The sequence below is a fragment of the Poeciliopsis prolifica genome, unplaced genomic scaffold, assembly GCF_027474105.1.
Source record: "Poeciliopsis prolifica strain line A6 unplaced genomic scaffold, Auburn_PproV2 SCAFFOLD014, whole genome shotgun sequence".
In the NCBI taxonomy this organism is placed as follows: domain Eukaryota; kingdom Metazoa; phylum Chordata; class Actinopteri; order Cyprinodontiformes; family Poeciliidae; genus Poeciliopsis; species Poeciliopsis prolifica.
In genome coordinates, this window is record NW_026562389.1 from 10,325,983 (window position 1) to 10,346,974 (window position 20,992).

The 20,992-nt window shown below is 37.3% G+C and overlaps 1 protein-coding gene across 8 annotated transcripts in view; it reads left to right on the forward strand.

The window, feature by feature from the left end:
• slc4a4a (solute carrier family 4 member 4a) overlaps positions 1-20,992 on the forward strand; it is a 48,602-nt gene that overhangs the window by 8,527 nt on the left and 19,083 nt on the right. For 4 of the 8 annotated variants that reach the window (XM_055039217.1, XM_055039216.1, XM_055039218.1 and 1 more), the window contains 6 exons: positions 1,697-1,870; positions 12,548-12,683; positions 15,252-15,412; positions 16,185-16,364; positions 18,918-19,013; positions 20,771-20,847. In XM_055039217.1, the coding sequence (XP_054895192.1) occupies positions 1,697-1,870; positions 12,548-12,683; positions 15,252-15,412; positions 16,185-16,364; positions 18,918-19,013; positions 20,771-20,847 (824 nt within the window). The remainder of the gene's footprint in view (positions 1-1,696; positions 1,871-12,547; positions 12,684-15,251; positions 15,413-16,184; positions 16,365-18,917; positions 19,014-20,770; positions 20,848-20,992) is intronic. The other 4 variants (XM_055039219.1, XM_055039221.1, XM_055039220.1 and 1 more) reach the window with 2 other exon arrangements.

Here is a 20,992-nt window from a genome sequence, read left to right on the forward strand (position 1 = left end):
TTGTGAAAAGTCAATAAATCTTTCCTTTTTTAAAAGAATGGTTTTAAAATGGTTCTGATACATTATATTTTCTTAAAAATAATTTTTTACTTCAATTAACTATGTTGAAGAACTGATCTCAACATAAAACTGGCAAAGTTGTGTTGGCTTTTGGTTCCCAGATTCAATTATTTTTTTTGTTTTTTGTACATTTGATAACTTTGCTAACAATAGTTTGAGTTACGCAGCAGAAAGCATTTTTAAAATGAACTATAAGTGAGCAAAGAATATTTTACACAAAGTTATTTATACATATTTATATTTTAAATATTTTATGTGGTTTTTGGGGAGTTTTGAACCATCCAGAAAGTCAAGCTAACGTCCAGCTAACAGGCAGCAGATGGCCGTTGCTAAGCTAACAGCCACTCAAAGCATTCGAGAGCCAAATTCCAACATCTAAAACAGCTCATACAACAATTTACTATTACAAAATGTGAGTAGTTATTTAATACACCCTGTAGAAATTTACTGACTTGTTGCTGTATTTATATTTACCTGTATTTATATTTATCATGTTTACCGTGATTGGTACTTAGCATAGCAACTGTTGCTCAGGAAAGCAAATGCTAGCTTTGCTAGCAATGGTTTTGTCTTGTGGCGAAGAACTTTCAGTTTGTGTTTAACAAAAACTTGTCAACTTGACAGTTTTATGAGACTTTTCTCCTCATTTATCAAACAAATTGCTGTCTAAGTTTGAAAAACAAATTATATTCTTTGAGCGAGATATGATTGAAATACCTCAAAATGCGGTCAAAGCAATTGATAACTTCCCAGATAATTAAAAACAACTCACATGATCAAGAAGCCTGACTGTGTGGAATTTCAGTGCCATTATCTCAGGTTTCTATTGAGAATCAAAATGCAACATTAACTCTTTGACCCTAAACCACCTAACCATATATAAAGCTGCATGTTCTCTTTGTTATTATATAAACATATATAGGGGGTTGCAGCCAAGTAGACAGTCGTGGCGTCACTTTTGTTATGTGACACTTTTTTTCTGTCAGAGTATTTGTTTTGACAAGGTACTGCCACCTCTATTTCCCTGCTGCTCTGTCTCAAGTCTTCAGTGAGAAATGGTGGTTTATGCATGTAGTTTTCTTTTTTACTCCCTCTTCCTTTTATAAGTCTCACGTTTACTCTCAATATGCTGTAATTGCCAAAAGCGTTTATCTTGTTAATAGACATGACATGATTGATTTGATTTGTCATGAAATCATTTAGTAATCCATTCATCATTAACTGAATTGTATAGACACAAAATGCAGCTTATTCAGTCTGGCAACGAAGACTAAACTTTACAAGAAACAAATGTGCATTTAAGATAAAAACATTTTTTATTTTAGCCAAAGTTCCTCAAGTTGAAAAGTTTTATCATTATCTGATTTACTAAAGGAATGCAATAGTGTTGAATTTTAGGCAATAAAATATTTTTTTTATTTCAAAAATAATTTATTGTATTTCTATCTTTCTTAGGCCTGAATTAAAAACTTGATAATTATGTCATTTTTTCGATTAATCATCATAATAATCGATTAATCGTTAGTTGCATCAATATTTATTATCACAAAAACATCTATGAAGCTTATGATGGCGCATTTAATGTGGTCTGAATGTTCAGATCTCATGAGTTTGTTTCCTTTTTGTGCTTTTTCAGGTCACCACACTATTTACATTGGAGTGCGAGTTCCTAAAAGCTCTCGGCGTCGGAGGCGCCACCGCCGTAGAACCGGCCACAAGGACAGAAAGGAGAAGTTGACGGGGAGCGAGCTTGACAAGTCGGACACAGAGAACAACGACGAGGCCAGCAACAGCATCCTCAAACCTCTCGGTAAGTTCTGATGGACTCCATGTCAGTGCTGATTAGGTTTCATGCCTCTCTCTGCTGAAGGCTACTCACTTTTTCAAGCAAAATGCCCCCGTAACATCCTGTGACCCCCAATAAAGCTGCTGAGTCCAGTCAGGAGCCAGAAATAGCTCTGCCATGTCCTGCTGAGTGACACGTTTTTTTTGGACACAGGAAAATGAATTTCACTGCATCTAATGGCTGTTATAGGGAGAAGGTAAAAGAAAAATGTAAAATGTTGAAACGGCCATTGAGGTGATTTGACACCCTTGTTAAATTAGCTTACCAGCAACGTGGTTTTACTTCTATTAGCTTTAAATTAAGCTTGAATAATACGACCTGGGAGAAGAAAAAGGTGTAATTCACCTGCAGAAGTCGACAGCTAACAACTTAAACACTTGGCCTGTCACAGTAACTAATTTTACTGAATAATAAATTGTCCCAAAAGTTATTGCTTTAAATCAAGATATTGTTGTTTTGAGCCCATTGTCTGCTGACATATTGCTAAAGGTATAATAACAATGCAAGAACACTTTATTCACCTAATGCAGCAAACCTTTGCAGAGAGGATTAATTATATTCCATTAAAATACAGTATGAGTTTCAGGATCACATTCCTTGTAGATTTAAAGTTAAATTCATTTCAACAAGTATTCAGAGTTTTCAAGTACAAAAGGGAAACGACTTTGAGATTTTTTTTTTCTCCACACGTCGGTTACTTGCCTATAAGACCAAGATGATCCAAAGATTATCATCAGTTAGCCAAAGTTTGTCATGACATGGTGTGTAGTTCTGCTCTTCCTACTCCAGCTACTTTGTTTTATCATTTATTTATAGGGACAGAAACAAGAAACGTAAATGAAGACAATCTAATACCTGCATCACTATATATTCCTGCATCACTATATATTCGTAGCATTTGTCCCTAAAAGTATCACGAGTGAAGAGCATTTTAAGCTCCAGCCGCGGTTATTGCAACTTCAACAAAAAAAGAGCTAATCAGCCAAAAGACTCCGTGCACTGCAGCAAAAAAGACGAAATAAAGTTAAACTTTTAGCTCCATTTGGCCAACTTTATAAGTCTATTGCAATAACTCAATTAATTGCATAATAAATTAAAATAAATTTTCTCTTTTCTTTTTGTACCAAAAACTGGATGATGAAAGTTTTCAGTCTGGTGTTTTGGTCTCAACTAGTCCTTTTTACTGTGGCTAATTTTGTTGACAGAGTTAATTTTATTTGTTGTTTTGTTTATTTTGGATATTTAAAACATCTTCCAGCTTCAGTATTAAATGTGTATTAGGATTTAAAGTTTATTGATCTTTGTGTTTCTATATTTAATTTGTAGAAGACTAAATGTGCGGCACATTTAATTATCATATAACAAAGTAGGCTGAACGTGGAGCAGATGGGTTAACTGGAAGATAAATATGAAGAAATTAACATAAAATATCAATCTAACTACCGGGTGAGTCTTTTCATGCTTGAAAATGAGACAAAAACAGTCAAAAATGACCATAACATGTCGATGGGTTAGCGGCTAACGATCACAGATTGATTGCATCATTAAAATAGCTTGTAGTTCAGGAAAGAGAAAAACTGGAGCAGTTTTCTGATTGCACAACTGCGTGACATTATTCCACTGTGTAATGGCTTAGCTTGCCCTCGCCCCTCTGTCAAATCCAATAATGAGACGGAGCTCTGACGTTTCCAGAAAATGATATAATTTTACACACGTCCGCTCGCACGTGATGCGACAACAAGACCAAAACATGCCAGAACTGGATTTTCATGTGTACACACACCGATGATGAGGGGGATTTCTCAAGGACATAAATCCAATCTGTGACTGGATTAATGCCAGAGAATTTGATTCATTTTCTTTTTAGGTTTATCTTGTTTCCGACACTGTAGTTATTCCTTTGTCTGCTTCTTTGATTGCATCTTGAGAAAATCACAGCTAATATTTTCACAAATATGTCATTAGCAGGATAAACCATTTTTACTCAGTTTATTTATGATCTTTCGAGATTAATCAGTTAAGATAAGATGTTTATTGGCACCAAAAAAGTTTATTCTCCCACATTGTCTTACACTTTCTGTGACCCCCCCCCCAAAAAAAAAAATATTCTGGAAAGTGTGGCATGCTTTTGTGTTAACACTTTTTGTTTCGTACATTTATCAATGAATCGTCTTTTGAAGTTGTCCAATTAGTAAAAATCCAGAGAAAATAAGTCAACGTCTACTTATTATATTTATGTATCAAATGTGGTCTCAAAATGACTCGCATAACAAATGATCCAGTTTACAGACAAAAAAATGTCAGTTCAATCTAATCATATTAACAGATCTGATGCCAACTGCGTACATCCCAACATGTTAATTACAATTTATTATGCCAACTGGTAAAATGTTTTCTATTTAAGCCGATTGAATTGAGTCACTGACTTTGAGCAAATTCCTCCTGAACGAGTTTGAGTCTCACTGACAGTTTAACATATATGGTGGCCCACAAGGGTCAACCCAATGCAAAAGCCACAACACAACAGGAAAAAGCTGGAATGGAAGCTACGCTAAAACAGAAGCTATGTTAAAAAAGAAGTTATACTAAATCGGAAGCTTTACACAAAATGAAAGTTATGCTAAAGCAGTAGCTATGCTAAACCAGAAGATATGCAAAAATAGAAGTCACTGGAGGAAACTTGCTAAAGGGCAGACAAGATTTGCATGGAGTTTCACCTTCAAGCTGAAAAACTGTTCAAAGCTTAGAATGCAATTGATTACATCAACAATCATCACCTGTTAATTTGTTATAATGACCCAGTCAAAGTCCAGAGCTTTGCATCACTGTAGTACATTTGTGTCAAACACGAATAGTGGAGCCATGTTTTAATTTCTAAAAAATCTCTCCCTCAAGTCAGACTGCTGAGCAAGGACTATGAACCCACAACACGGCGGCTTGTTGACAACGATAACATTAATCATCCATTCATGGAAAAGGCGACACTGTTGGCCTGGACCTGTGGGACTCTGACGTTCTGTTAGCAGTCAACAGGCCTGCTGGTGTTGGTGGAACAAAAAATAAAAACGTAGCGGTTGTCGTAAAAACCGCCATGAAATGAAAGCATTCATGAAATGCATTGTGAAAAGCCACAACAAACAGCGTCGGAAAAGACCAAATTGTTCATTTGTTTTATTATGTAAACAGACTTTTGCATGCTGTCTTATGTAATGGACTCCTGCTGGTCTGACCACAGACGTTAAGCTCACTGGTAACTTTCCTGATTTTTTTACTCAGCGATTAAATGAGCTGAGATTGACATTTACTGACATTTACTCAATTAACTTTTTGAAAAACGTTTTATGTTACTGTGCATTTTACTTGTTATTTTACTGTTTGAACTAAATAAAGGCAAAATATTTTAGCATGAGGGATGTAGAAACATTTTCAACTATACGGTAAACAAGCACATAGTTCCCAAGAGAAATAGATGAGAGAAAGTATTTTATCTTTAGTATTGTTCTGTTATGGAAATTTATTGCAGTTTTTCCATTGAAAAACTGAAAAAAAAGCTGAAACCAGCATTTTCTTCTGCAGGTTTTAACATCCAGTTATGTCCAAGTTTAAAGCACCAGCAGTAAATTAAAGAAGATAAGTGGAGCATTTCTGCATGTCTTTCTCATGCATACATTAGGCATTTTGTTATTTCTCCTCCAGAAATTACACTTGAATCAGAGTCAAACATAAAAATCTCTTACTGTTTTATTAGAATTGAGTAAAATGTAAATTTCAAATATATTAGACATTTTTAGATATGTAAAAAAGTTTGGGGAAGGAAGGGTGGATGATCTATTTTATTCTGGTTTGGAAAGAAGACTGGAGAAATATTTCTCTATGTGTCCCAAAGGTTTTGAGACTGTAATTACAACCACAGCATCAATTTCTACACAGCATCAATTCAGGGGAGTTTGTATAAATGCACAGCGCACTTCAGTTTTTTATTTATTAAATCAATTATGCTCAAATGTTTTGGTTTTTTGCATCAAAAATACACTAAACTCAGTAAAGTTTCTGACTAAATGTGCCCAAGCAGGTCGAATATCAACGTGTTAAACTTTCTTTTGTTTATGTTTTGGGTTTTATTGGAGGTGAAAATGTAAAATCTGTAACTGTTGCTGGATGTGGCCTCCGTTATTTGCAGCCATCTGCCTTGCAGGCAGCAAACGGAGCGGCACGCGGTTCACCCTGTGTCCTGCTGGTTTTCTCTCCGTCTTCCTCTCTCTGGGAAACAAAATTGCCCTCAAGGGAAGTTTCTGTCTGGATGCAAATCCTCTTGTTTAGTCAGATGGACGCTGCAGGGTCAGCTGCGTGTCCATGCGGCTACATGACCCCTCCTCGTTTTGATGAGCATGTTCTGTTTCAATCCCATCTTTTTCTACCAGGATCAAATGTTTCCTCAAACTGGATTACAGAGATTACTTAGATACTTATGCAGAGTCTGAAAAAGGTTTAATTTTCCCAAAATCAGATTATTTTTTCCCCCATTTCAGATCAAACTTTCACCTTTATGTCCAGGTTGGATTGAGATACCTGGATTTTTAAGGTCAGCTCAGAAAATTTGTGTTTTGGAAAGTTAAGATTTTAAATTACCCCAGTTTAATCTGGAATATGTTTAAAAGGAAACAAGATGTCTGATGCAGACATATGGTACATATTGTTGATGTCTGCTTGTACCTGCAGAGTTCAGAAAGTTCATTCATTTCAGGTTGTTTTCCAAACAGCTGGTGTTTGTTAACTTTTCATCTGCCTCGGTTTTCCTAATAACATGGCAGGACTGGATGTCCTGGGTATAAATACAGAGCCCTGAATGAACCTCCCCCGGGGTGACATTCTGCATTCAGGCCGGTCCCCGTTCCCGGCCTGTCTGCTGGCCGCCCTGCATACTGAATCTCAGACTCTGCTGCGGCGTGGAAAACATTTCCTGTACAGCTTCCCTGTGAGTGGGATTACCGTCGCATGTTTTAACGCAGATGGAGGACATGCCACTCGATCCTGCTGCTCATATTTTGCCGTGTTTTTCAGAAAGGTCAGAGGAGATGCTGGGTGTTTGTGTAGGATGCATGTCAAGAGTGGGACTGAACGGGCCTTTCGTGGCATTCACACTAAGCTTTCTGCCGGGCAGCAGGCATTCTTCCTCTGTCTCGTATCCCATGAGTCTTTGCTGCTGGGACAAAGTCCTCTTTGTGTGCCGGTGGCTCTTGGCTGGAGCGCACAGCGCTTTGAAATTGCGTTTGAACGAAGAGGATTTTTCATCTCTATCCGTACTTTTCGTGCTTGCTCTCAGCTCTTTGCTTTCACTGCTCTGAGACTAACCCTGTGCCCACCTTCCTCTCCCACCCGCCCACAGCGCTCTTAGCAACTGCCTGAGTGGGACGGCAGCACCGCTGCCAAAACGAGCTTGTTCCCAGCTCGGCTCGACGCTGACGGAGCCAAACATGCAGCATCTGGAGAAAACAATCACTTCTGTACATCTAATAAAAGGATAATATTAGCATTAATGAATGAAAAATACCATGAATAATATAGATGTATAAATATGACTTTATTGGAGATGAGTTGAACAAACACGATTAGTGAAAAAATATGAGTTTATTCTAAGTATATTTAACAAAAATGAATAATAAAAAAATATATTTATTGAAAACATGTTTAACAAAAATTTATAAAAAAATATATATTTTTTAATTCAAAACACTACAAATGTTTGGAATTTTTAATGAAGAATAAAAATATTTTTAAATTTGGAAACATGTTTAGCAAAGATGAATTCTAAATATATCAGTTTATATAAGAAATAAATCAAAATTTTTATTAAAACTATTTTAAAAATTAATATGACCAAATAACTAAGATTACATAAGGTAGTTTACAAGTAAAAAAAAAAAAAAATTTTTTTAATGGTGTAATTCTACAAATAAACAATTATGCAAATAAGCAAAATTGGATCTGAATAAATGCATGTAACTAAATAAATAAACTGTAAGATCTGAATCTAAATACAGAATTAAATAATTAGTTCAATAATTAATAAAAAGAAAATCCAACCTCCCTGAGTTGCCCTTCACATGGCAAACTGAGAGAAACCAATTAACCCAACAGTTAATTGGAATGTGGGAGGAAACCAGAGAACCCAGAAAGAACCCACTCATGCACAGGGAGAACATGCAAACTCCAAGCAGAAGTTTAGAAACTTCAGCCTAGAGGAGGAGCTGCGCCTTGAAGGCGGGGCTAAGTCCGCCCAGGCGTTTTGCACAGCTGAATGGTTGCCATGGAGATGTCCAGGTTTGTTTTTGATGAGGGAACAACGTCATAGCATGAAGTGAAGCTGAAACAAGTCAATTTAACATAAAACTGCCCCTTTAATAAAAGTTACTGAACGAAAGGAGAAGTAAAAACGTTACTCAATAAATGCATCTTTGCTGTTTTATATCCACCGACCCGACGCTCTCCTCCCCCTCGCCCTGCAGTGCCAGCTGAAGCCTCCAGGCACTTTTGACCATATATGTATTTAAATCCTGTTTTAACTGTTTACTGTAATTGAGGTAAGTCTTTGTAGATTTGGCTGTCAGCTGAATGTGTGTTAATTATATCCTGTGGGATGTTATTAAACAGGTGGCTGGAGCTAAAGCTAGTGCAGCTTGTGTCAATGTGTGTGTGTGTGTGTGTGTGCGTGTGTGTGTGTGTGTGTGTGTGTGTGTGTGTGTGTGTGTGTGTGTGTGTGTGTGTGTGTGTGTGTGTGTGTGGGAGGGAGGGAGCGAGCGAAGCGCAGACGGTTTATCCTCCACCCAGTAATCTTTCAGCTGTTTGTCTGGCCTCTACCTGGTGTTAATGTGCCTCAGAAATGCACAATGAGGGGAAAAGTGCAGCCCTTCACCTCGTCTACCATCAGCCTAAAATGCTGATTTAGTGACACATTTTATCCGTCTTCACTTGATTTTAAAGAAAAATGTTTTTCTTTAATAAATTCACAATTTGTTCTGAAGAAATTTTGGTTTTTACTTTTATTTAAGACACTTTCTTGATGATTAACTCCAATATCTTTTTTGCTGAAATCTGATTTCTTTGCGTGGTCATTCAAACTACTGATTAAAGCTGCATTATGAAAAATGTTTTTTTCTATATTTGTTAAAACTGTCACTATGTTGTGAGAGTTTGAGATGGATTATCTGTGAAAAAAAGATATCTTCCACCTCCTTCCTGAACTACTATTGCCATCTGAAGACATGCAACAAAAACAACCAATCAGAGCCAGGAGGCGGGGCTTGGCACTGTCAATCAAACTCAGGTACTCACTGCTAAATGTAGTAACAGCTTACTTTTACAGAAAAAAACGTTTATCCACCATTATTGGTCTCTAGTCTGAGCATTCATTATAGGGGTTGATTAACAGCGCCAAGACCCGCCTCCTCGCTCTGGTTGGTTGTTTCTAGAGGACTGGGAGAAGCCATAGGACACATGTTTTTTTCCACAAAGCTGTCTCATACCACACTTCAAAAACAAAATCTTACCAAGTAATTCTGGTCTAATTTCTAGTGTAAATATCTTAGTGCATTTGAAATGAGACTAAACTAACTTACCAGTAATTTTCAACACAATATAGGAGCTTTTCAGTCAATGGTTCTATAATATTGATTTTAAAAAGTATTTATTCCAATGGCAGATTATCTGGGTGGAGTGATGAACTCGAACATGAACCTTCAGATAAAGACAGTTACAAAGTCGACCTTCTATCACCTGAAGGACATTTCCAGAATTAGCGGACTAATGCAAAGACCTAGAGCATCCTGCAGGTTTTAGCTCTGTCCCTGATTTAACGCACCTGGATCAAACGGTGGCTCATTAGAGGCCTAAGAAGAACATTGACATTCTGAAGAGGTTGTCACTGCCACCAAGGAGAGAACTAAAACATGCAGGATGCCGGCCCGCCAGGACCCACTATGGGGACCCCTGACCTAGAGAAACTCATCCATGTGTTTATTTTCAGTTGCATTGATTACTGCTGCAGCGTTTTCACAGGTTTGCCTTAAAAATACTGTTGCTAGTTTGGAAATCACTGAACGGTTTGGCACAACAACACATTAAAGATCTGCTGTTGCCGCATCGGCCTTCCTGACCCTCAGGCCTTCTGGTTCAAATCTACTTTAAATCTCCAAACATGGAGAAGCAGCTTTCAGCTTCTATGCACCACAAATCTGGAACAAACTTCCAGGAAACTCCAAACAGCCAAAACTTTAAATCAAGGCTTTTTAGAATTGCCTTTAACTTGATTCAACTGGAACATTGATCAATTTATTTGATGTTTGTTTGACAAAATGCCTTGTTTGTTGTTTATTTCATAATTGGTGACCATCTTGTATTATGTGAAGCACTTTGAACTGCCTAGTTACTGAAATGTGCTACAAATAGACTTGACTATTTTGTGTGAAACCCTGGAACTGTGCAGTCTTTTTACCGTAATTGTAGCTTATTTAGCTAATTTCAGCTCCTGGTGTCTCTTGTTCTTGCTTCAATTCACATTAGTGTTTAATGTGTTTAGTGTAAGTGAGATCCTGGTGCAGACACATCACTGAAGTGCAAGCCGGCTTTATTTTTGAGTTGTCGGTTATAATTGACTAATTCTTACAAAAAAATTCAAGCACCAGATGTTTTTTCTGGATATAATTTGGCACACGTGAGTGAATGAGTTGAGTTGTATTTTATCATTAGCAATAAGTCAAAGCATTGCCGGCGCTTGAAGGTGTTTGACTGCGGTTGCTTTGTTGACTTAGAGGAGGCCATGTGAAATTTGTGCAGAATCTGGGCTCAGATTCACAGTCGACTGAGACAGAAACCAGCGTGTACCTGAGATCACCTGCAGACGTCCAGTCATGCAGCACCGGGTTGATAAACAGTCTGATTCCTGGATGCCAGGGATAACCTGTGGTGGGACAACCTGAGACAAAAATGTCCTTATTTAAGAGTTAAGTTCTTAAACTTTGGTTATTTTGAGAAGAGATCAAAGCTACTAGAGTTTTCTCAGAGTTTATTGAATCTTTTCTATCAGATGTTTCTACGTAAGAGGACTTAAAACTTGGGTTATCTTCACAAAACAAGTTTCCTTTTTGTGTAAATTATTCCACAGAACCAGCGAAGGAAGAGACGATTTATTATTGGCTGTAGAGTCAACATCAGTTTGTTGTTTCTGTATCTCACTCTTAGCAAGGCCTGTCACTGTAACGAAGTTATTGGGACAATATTGTTGTTTTGAGACCATTTTCAACAATATATAATGATAATAGAATAATAAAGCAAGAAGACTTTCTCAAAGATCAATAAAATTTAAATTCTAATTACCATTTATTGGAACTTGAAGAGATTTTAAATATCCAAAATAAATAGACAAAACAATGAAATTAATTACAAACACAATTATTCTTCAAAACAGACAAGTTGAGACCAAAATTTACTTTTTAAATTGTATCTAGTTTTATTTTTAATTATTTTTAGTTCAAGCTTTTTAAATTATTAAAAAGTGTTTGTTTGAAAAATTAGTCTTTGTATTTCTTTTTCTTCTAAATGTAGATTTTCAAAGAGGTTTAAATGAGTTTAAATATCACAAAGTTTATTACAAATATCTATAACGTAGCGCCACAAAATCAGTGATTAATCCTGCAGGAACTGATCAATCAAATCAAATCAAATAAAAGTTTATTTGTGTCCCGTATTTCAGCAGCAAGGCGCTTTACATAAAAAAAACAGAAAATTAGAAAAGGAAACGCATCTACATTTTAATGTTGTTATTATTATTCTGTAAAAGAACTGTTCAGATGAATGGTTCCCGTGGCGAGTGTTTCCAAGCTGCTGACTGGAACTGTATGTACAGTTTCACCATCCCTCTGAGCTTTTATGTAACCACTGTTGGTGGTCCATCATTAAAACTTTAATTTTAGTTTGCACTCGTTGGAACAATGTCTGATCATGTTGTTTATTTATATCCATTGAAAAGCACTGAAAAGTATATAAATCCTGCTGAAACCGTGTTTCGCTTTGTGTTATGTAACACTCTTAATATTCAAATGAAAAGACAAAGGGGAGCGAAGGCAAGCCACAGCTAGAGAATAGGCCAGTTTGTGCAGCATTTCCTATTTGTTAATGAGGGTTTCACGGCCACTTGCCAAGGCAGCAGGACCAATAGTGAAGGCCTGTTTGAACAGAGAAGGGGAGGCGTGGAGGGAGCGGGGGCGAGCTGCCACCGAGGGGACCCCTAAACCCCGTCGGCCCCCTCCTACCTGTTCTGCAAAGTGCAAAGGCGTCTGAGATCGGCTGTCACTTCCACCAGGGGCTCTAATGAAGGTCTAGCTGCCGCGCTGGGTCTCGGGTGGGCTTGTGTCAATCTCAGCGAGCAACGGGTTGAGGGGGGGTCACTGAAATATTAAAAGATGTCCAAAAACAATAATCAAGAGGAGAAGGAGGAAAAGGAAGAGGATGCAGAGGAGGTTAAAGTTCCTCCTCTTCCACCTCCGCCGGAGGTGAAGAGTCCAGCGGAGAGCGAGAAGTCCAAACCGCTGCCCAACGGGAACCAGCGCCAGCCTGTGAACCGCAGTATCTTTCCGTCTCCCGCAGTCTCGCCGGCAGCCGAGAGGATCCGATTCATCTTAGGGGAGGACGATGACGGCCCGGCGCCCCCGCAGCTCTTCACCGAGCTGGACGAGCTGCTGGAGGTGGACGGCCAGGAAATGGAGTGGAAGGAGACGGCCAGGTAAGAACCTCTGCCCAGGTGATGCTCAGAGGGCTTCCCCACTGACTTCACATCAGAGCTGAAACGATTGATCCAAGTAATTGTGATTAATCAGTTCTTTAAGCAATCGTCAACTAATTAATTAAACATGATTAATCGTGATTAATCGAAAGGATCATAAATTTGATTAATCGATTGAAAGAATCAGTCAAAATCAAATAGTCATTAACTGGAGCTTATAGAGCAACACAATCAATCCAGATATTAAGACAAAATTTACAAAAAATATATAAATTTTGCATTTAAGATGGAAATCTTTCTTTGTCTGTAAATATGGTGAACTCCTCAGGTAGCATTTTTATTTCCACCTGGTTCAAGGTATGTCTGCAGATTATCACAGAGTATTAAATGAAGAATCTGTGCCATTTTTAAAATCCAGTTTATTGATTAATCATCACAAAATACTCATTAGTTGCAGCCCTGGAGATCAAATTAATCAAAGATCCTCCTTGCAATGAGTTTTGAGCAAGTTTTACTTTAAGAAAATATAATTTTATGTCTTTCTTTTGTGTTGCCTGGTAGATTATTGTGATGAGACGAAGAGGGGATGATTGTTTATGCATCATTAGCACTGGATGAGTGAAACTGTCCCAGGGGAAACCGGATCCCTGGGCGGCTGCTCCAGGCACCAAATGAGTCCATTTGTTATCCTGACCTCTGACCAAGTGTCCTGCAGATAAAAGTTTCAAATCGCTCTGGGCTGAATGGTTTGTAGGAGCAGGAAATTTTATTGGGCTGAAACAATTAATCTGTTATTTAAATAATTGTGATTAATCGGTAACTGGAGTATACAGAAAAAAGCTATAAAAATCTACACTTTGCTTTTAAGATAAAAATAAATCTCTGTAAATCTGTTTTACCCAGAACTTCTCAGGTGGCAGCTTTAGTTTCACAAGGTTCAAATTCTGCACAGAAAATTGAGCACTTTCACAGTTTTTAGGCTGCAGATGCATCATTTTCTATAAATTTTCAAGTATTAATCAAATTAATTGTATCATTTGGTATTTTAGGTAATAAAATGTTTATTTTCTTATCTAAAAAAGGATTTTTCAATGTAGTTCTCTTATTGTATAAAATAATCTTAAGTGGTTAAATGAAAAAGCATTTTTTGTGTGATTAATCAATTAATCATTAGAGTAAATAGTCAAATAATTGATTATTTAAGGAGTTGTTAGTTACAGCTATAAACTTTTATGCATTTAATAAGATGTAGCTATTGTTTCTACATACCAGTTCAATAGATTATTCAAGAAATTCAATTTGTGACAGAAATCGAAGTGATTCTGATGTAGTGAGTGATTCATAACTGCAAAATGGAGCTTAAACCAGATTAATACGACTCTCAGTGCCCTTCTTGGGGTTTTTCAGTTTACTTCCTGTCCTCTGAACCCCCATCAGTTTCTGCTGGAGGTTTCTTCCTGTTCAAAGGGAGTTGGTTCTTTCCACTGTGCCCATGTGCTTGCTCAGAATGAGGAATGCGATTTGCCTCCATTGTGTTAAACCGAGGATCAAACAGGAAAGCATGTAGCTGAATTTGAATCCAAAGGTGTTTAACTTATGCCAAACATAAATTAACAGAATTTAACTGCATCAAAAGCATTGTGTGCTATTAAAACCACACTAAATGGACAAAATGTTTGTCAAAAATAATGTGAATAACAACTAAAAACAATATAAATGTTTCAATTTTGGCCATTTTGATTGAATTGGACTGAACCTTTACTGTTCAGTGAAATAAAAAAGCTATATCAGTGGCTCGGTAGACAGGAATTTTCTGATCAGCAGAGACACGAGTCACTTTATTGCTGCTTTAATTATTTTATACGTTGATAGAATCACCTGTAAAATCAGAGTAATTTAATTTACTCTAAATTACTATTACAATAGTGAACATATTGTGCAATGCCTCTGCGTGTGGACTGGGTGACAACTGGAGAATAAAAACCCGGACCACTGTTGGGTTGAGTCGTCCATCTGCCAAGTGCAAGTTTGGCAGCCAAACGGGTCGAATGGAAACCTCAGAACCGGCCCAGTCTGCCATCTATCTGCCTCTGCAGAAGGATGTAAACAATAAAAATCAATTTATCTGTCTGACAGGCTTGATTTAAAAAAAAAAAAAAGAGACTAATTAATGAGGTAAATCAACAGAGTTGGATCCTGATCTGAAGGTACAAACATGCAAAACATCTTGGCACTGGCACAATGTAAAATATGCAATTTTCTTTTGTAGATTTCTGTCAGGTTTTAAATTTAATTGATAAAGATATTAATAAATTCTTAAATTTGAGTTGGTGGAACCTGCAGTGTGTACATAAATATATGCGGTTTAGATTGCATTTCTTATTTAATTGAAACACAGGAATTGTGAAATTTTATTTTGTTTTTGACCAAGTAAACAGCTCATTTCTGACATGGCCCTGTAGAGATCATCCAGGATCTTGTAATTTTTTATTTTATATCATAACCTGAATCAGTTTTATGTGTTTCCATTTATTGGACGCCTCATTTTCTGCTTTGCTGTCTGTGCAGGTGGATAAAGTTTGAGGAAAAGGTGGAGAAAGGAGGTGAGCGTTGGAGTAAACCCCACGTGGCGACGCTGTCCTTGCACAGCCTGCTGGAGCTGCGCACCTGCATAGAGAAAGGCACCATCATGCTGGACATGGAGGCTTCCACTCTCTCCCAGGTTGTCGGTGAGTAAATTCATCATGTGACCCGTGGAGCTACGCTGCACAGCGGTCATTATGTTCCTGCAGGGTGACCAGTAGCTGGACTCAGAAAGTAGTTTTCAAAATCAAAATGGCGGCACAAAAACTTCCCCACTTTAAGGGCAGTTCATCATCTCCAGTTGGGCTGAGATTATGTGTCGGTCTGCACGAAGGAGCAGGAGGAAGAGCTCCCACTCAGACTGATTAATGTGATGTAACTGACTGCGCAGGCAGAAAAGAACCGGCGCTTTGACTGATGGGCCATTAACTGAACTAACTGTCCGCAGGAAGAGAGTTTCCCCGAGGCTGGCTTCTGTCAGCTTTGAGGCTTCTGATCTTCTTTTTTAAAATAGTTCAGACCTTTAGATTGAACCATATCCTGCCAGGAAGACTCTTAAGTGGGAACATTTCTGGAGTCGCTAATTGAGTCTTTACAAGTATGAAGATCCTTTCAACTGTAGTTTGGATCGACGTTTCGACTGCATTGTGAAACTCAGGGTTTCCATTGAACAATGCAACAGCTGGAGAGCCCAGCCTCGTTACCTAGCAATCTGATGGCTGAATAACTTAAAAAACAGATTAAAACAATAAATATCTTTGTTGTCGAGCTCCTATGTCTATTAATCCAACATTTTAGCAGAGAAAATGTGTTTTGGACGGACAGATTCATCACATAAAATACAAAAATAATACAAACGTTTTCTGCATTGCAGCAAAATCTAAACTAAGATTTGACGCGAGAACTGTTTGCTTTCAGAGATGATCACTGACAACCAGATAGAGATCGGGCAGCTGAAAGCCGACCTGAAGGACAAGGTGATGTACACATTGCTACGGAAACACCGCCACCAGACCAAGAAGTCCAACCTCCGCTCCCTGGCCGACATCGGGAAAACGGTTTCCAGCGCAAGTAGGCTGTTTTCCAACCAGGACAACGGTAACAGTGGAGCCAGTTTGGTGCAGTCTTTTCAACTTTTCGCTCTAGAAAATCAGGGCAGGAAAGTCGTGATTCGACTGCGAAAATATACAAAATAAATTTAGATTTGAGTGGCGAGAAGTACAGTGAGTTTCGAGTGCCGAACTGCAAGTGGCAGCGTTTTGTGTGGGACTCAATAAAAGCCCAAATTAGTTTCATACCGAACCAGATGGGAAACATTATTTACTGGATACTCCTTCAAACATTTTCATTTTTGCAGCATTTTGAATCAACTAACTTTAAAACCTCTAACACCATATTAGAACCACTGCAGATTAAAAAAAAAACACATTTTGAGATTAATTTAAGAAATTTTCAAGAAAAACAAGGACATTTTTTAATTTGAAAAGTAAACCATTTGCTCAAAAAAATCAGAAATTTTGAGGAGAGTCAAAAATGTTCTAAAGAAATGAGGGTTTTCTGAATTTCAAACAAATAGCCTTGTTTTTTCTGAAACCGTTTTGAGATTGATATAAAAATTTCTGCGATTTTTCTTGCTAATTGTCTGGAAAATTTCAGGAATTAATCAAAACTTTTTTATAGTTTTTTCTTTACAACATAGTGAAAAAGTGTTTACTCTGCTTTTAGATCAACAAACAAATTTAATACAAAACAAGAATAATAAAAATAGGTGTTAAAATTCTGATTATTTTATTTCCCGAAACAATATTTTCTCCCATTTTAAGTCAATTAGGACAGAACTGATTAGTTGGATTAATCCTAATGAGTCAATCATTAAAATAATTATCAACTACTTTTGTAATTGATCAGTCATTTGCTGGACTATAACAAGTCTGAAAGAACAACAACAAATATAAATTTGCGTTTAAGATTAAACTAAACACTTCATTTCAGAACATCAGACCAAATATAAAGCAAGGCAGTGGTTGTGCTGCCTGGTGGTAATTGATTTAATTTGTTGCTCTTGTCCTGAATGTCCAACCTTTAGTCACCTGAAGCTCAAACAGTCTTGAGTTATGAGGTGAGAAAGATCTGCAAGTTTGACTCCCAATGACAAATAAATCCAACTGCACTGTAAAAACACAAATCTTTACAAGTATTTTTGGTCTAGTTTCTGCTGAAAATATCTTAGTACTTTCGAAATAAGACAAAATTAACCTTTAATTAACAAGCACAATATAGGAGCTAGTTTTAAGTAAATAGTTCCTTAAAGTGGCTGAAAAAGTTTTAGCTCAGTTGGTTTGAATGCATTTTTCCCTCAATAAATTATTAAACATTAAAATTTTTTTGATTTGAAAAATCAAAGTTTGGCAAAAAGTATATATATATATATATATATATATATATATATATATATATATATATATATATATATATATATATATATATATATATATATATATATATATATATATATAAGAAATAAACAGCAAACACTTGTTTTCTGTGCTGTAGATCAGTTTCCTGTGTTGGAGTGACAAGTGTTTGGTATCAGCTCTCTAACTGCACTGTAAAATGGATTTCAAGGCGCCTGCATTAATCTCTTAACACAGAGGAGCCAAAGTGATGCAAGATTTTATAGCTCTGGTGGAAAAACCCCAAGGCCGAAACAAAGAATAAAGTTGACTATGTTGTTTGGAACTGAAAAATAATTAATTTGTAAATAAGAAATGATTTCGTACACAAAAGAGTGAAAGCAGGAGAAATACACTGCAAAAACACAACATCTTACCAAGTCTAGCTTTTAATATAAATGTCTTAGTACACTTGAAATAAGACAAAACTAATTTACAAGTAACTTTTCTGCAAGATTTATGAGCTTGTTTTGGTCGATGTTAATATATTGCTTTATTGGAAGATTATTGCAAGACATTTTGCCATGTTTTAAGTAAAATAATCTGCCAGTGAAACTAGTTTTTTTTTATCAGAATTAATAAACTACTGGCAAAACAAGCTTTTGAAAGTTTCTTAGGTTTTGTTTTATTTAAAGTTTTCTAAGATTTTGTGTTTTTGCAGCGCTGCTTTGGCATGAACATGTTTCCGTCTCCTAACTGGGGAAATTAGCGCCAGGATTCACCACTCAGGCCGAACTGGCTTTATGTTGCTTTGATTGTAAAACGTTGAGTAACTCGATGTAATTAGTCTGTGACCAACCATGAAGCCGCGGAATGAAAAGTTATTTATTAGCTCTTGTCAGATGTGAGAAACATTTTGATGATGAAAGAACAGGCTGCGCCGTCATGTCAAAGTCTGGATCGGAGGAAAGATAAAACCCATCAGTGACAATCATTAATGGGTTATAATGCCTTGGAGGATAAAGTGCATCTTTGTGAGCTGAAACCACTGCATGTTTCTCCAGTTTAACATCAACATTCCTCTGAACTCACTGTTTCTCTGCCCAGCTTTTAACTCTCGGATTAATCCCTCTCTTCAGATCTGATAACAGTCTTGATTGTGTTTGTCTGTTGACTGTCCTTCATCTCGACCTTTCCACCTGTCTGTCCTTCTTGCTTGCCTGGACTGGTTCTGATAACCCTCTGCTGCCGCTAAAAGCCCGCAGTCCTCTGGAGAATTCGGTGACCTGCCTGTCGGGTCACATCTCCATGGAGGACTTGCAGAACCAAAGGAGTACCAGTATGGACTGGCTTAGTAAGTTCCCCAGACCCGGTTGCAACATGCAGAACACCTAGTGGTGGAAAAAAAGGTGAATTGGACTTACAGCCTTATGTTGTTTGAACTGGGATTGTGTGGAGTATTTATGAGCAGTAAGTGTCTTCTCTGCTGTCAGGTCAGTCAGCTTAAAGCTGCAGCTTGTAACTTTTATTAAAAAATATTTTTTTACATATTTATTGTCCAGCTAAACGTGAACCTAGTCATTTTAATGGACGTTAATGTAACAGTTGACCTTGTTATTTATTGTTCAGAAATACTTCACACAGTTTTATGAAAAAAACAAGAAAAGAATCATCACTGTACAGGAACATTACTACTTTTTCCTTTAGTCTTTATGGTCAGTTCCCTCATTATTGATGGAAACTTTAAGAAAGTCAACCTCAAAAGCAGATTTCTTAATGCTGGCTGCATCATACTGACAGGCCTGGTTTTACCCACGATGCTGAGGGGGCAGATTTATGAAAAAGCTTCAGTGGCGCCGCTCATCCTTCTACCTGCTGAGGGTTTCCACCCTGATGGCGGTGATGAGAGGTCGCATCACGCTGTCAGAAACAGAGAGTCAGCAGAGCGTCAGTCAAAGGAAAGCACTCAGTGGGCCGTTTTGGTGAGGAGAAGCGAGAACAGGAAGTTAGCGGTGACTCGGAGTGGATGCTGAACAGCTGCTGGGTAAGCAGGACAGACCAGTTTAATAAACCATGAGAACGACATGTGAGGGATATAAACTTTACTAACGTAAGGGCTGCTTATGTTTGGATCTAACATGCAATAAAAACTAGATTTTGTTATTTTGTAGAGTCTTTCAGTCAGGCAGAATTAGCAATAATTAGCTTAGATGAGGTTATAGATGCACCGATCCAATATTAATATCTGTATAAGTCCCAATACAGAAAATAAATAAATAAATTAGGTGTCTGCCAGGAGCCAATCCAAATTATATTAAATTTAAAAGTGAAACAAATAGATCAGTGCATCCCTGGAGGGAGACAGTTGTGTTTTTTAAGTGTTTTGTGGAGAAGACTTACTTTGTTTCCATCAAATTAAGTAAAAAAAAAGAAAATAAAATGTGAATAAGGCACATTTCCTTCCACTGGTTTTTAGTGAGTAATTTTGTCAGATGTTGACGTTATGAATGGCACAAGGAAACAGGAAATAGAGATCGCAAACTAGCACATATTTTCTTTTTTTCATCTCAGAAAAATGGAGAGTCCTCTTTTCTGAGACGGAGGTTTGAACTTTGAAATGTTTCTGTGGCAAAACATTGAACGGGCCAGGGCTGGATTTACAAGGATGAGGGCCTCTGGGATGGTTTGGTCCCCTATTCACAAAGAAATAATGTAATAAACAATGCAAACTACAGTGCATGAGGTAGCGCCATAAATCAGCAGATATGAACTGATGCATCCACTAGCCAATAACTCCATGTTGTTCCCAAAGACATCGACTTTTATATTTTTTTATTGTGTATATATTCATAAAAATCATAAAATGAATCAGCTTACCCCCTGAAATATACATCAGCTACAGGGATAGTGTGGACTTGCATTTCTTCATTTCTGGCTTTGGGCTTGCATGGATATTGCAGCGGAGCTGAAAAGGTTCTGGTGATGCTTGTGGAGCGAAATCTCTGGGCCACTGTCTTTTTCCTGGGTCTCCTCCTCCATCATTTTGATCCCATTCTCAGCTCTGAAAAACTGACAAATTTAAAATTTAATCTGTTTTCTGCGTCACAACAGATAGTCCGACAACGCCTCACAAGAACCTGGCGTCCAGCAGCATGAACGACATCTCTGACAAACCAGAGAAAGACCAGGTGAGTCAATCAGCATCTGCTATCGATTCACCATGTTTCTGTTATTAAACTGCAAAAACACAACATTTTACTGGGTAAATTTGGTCTTTATTCCAGTGGTCGTATATTAGTTCACTTGAAATAAGACAAAACTCATTTACAACTG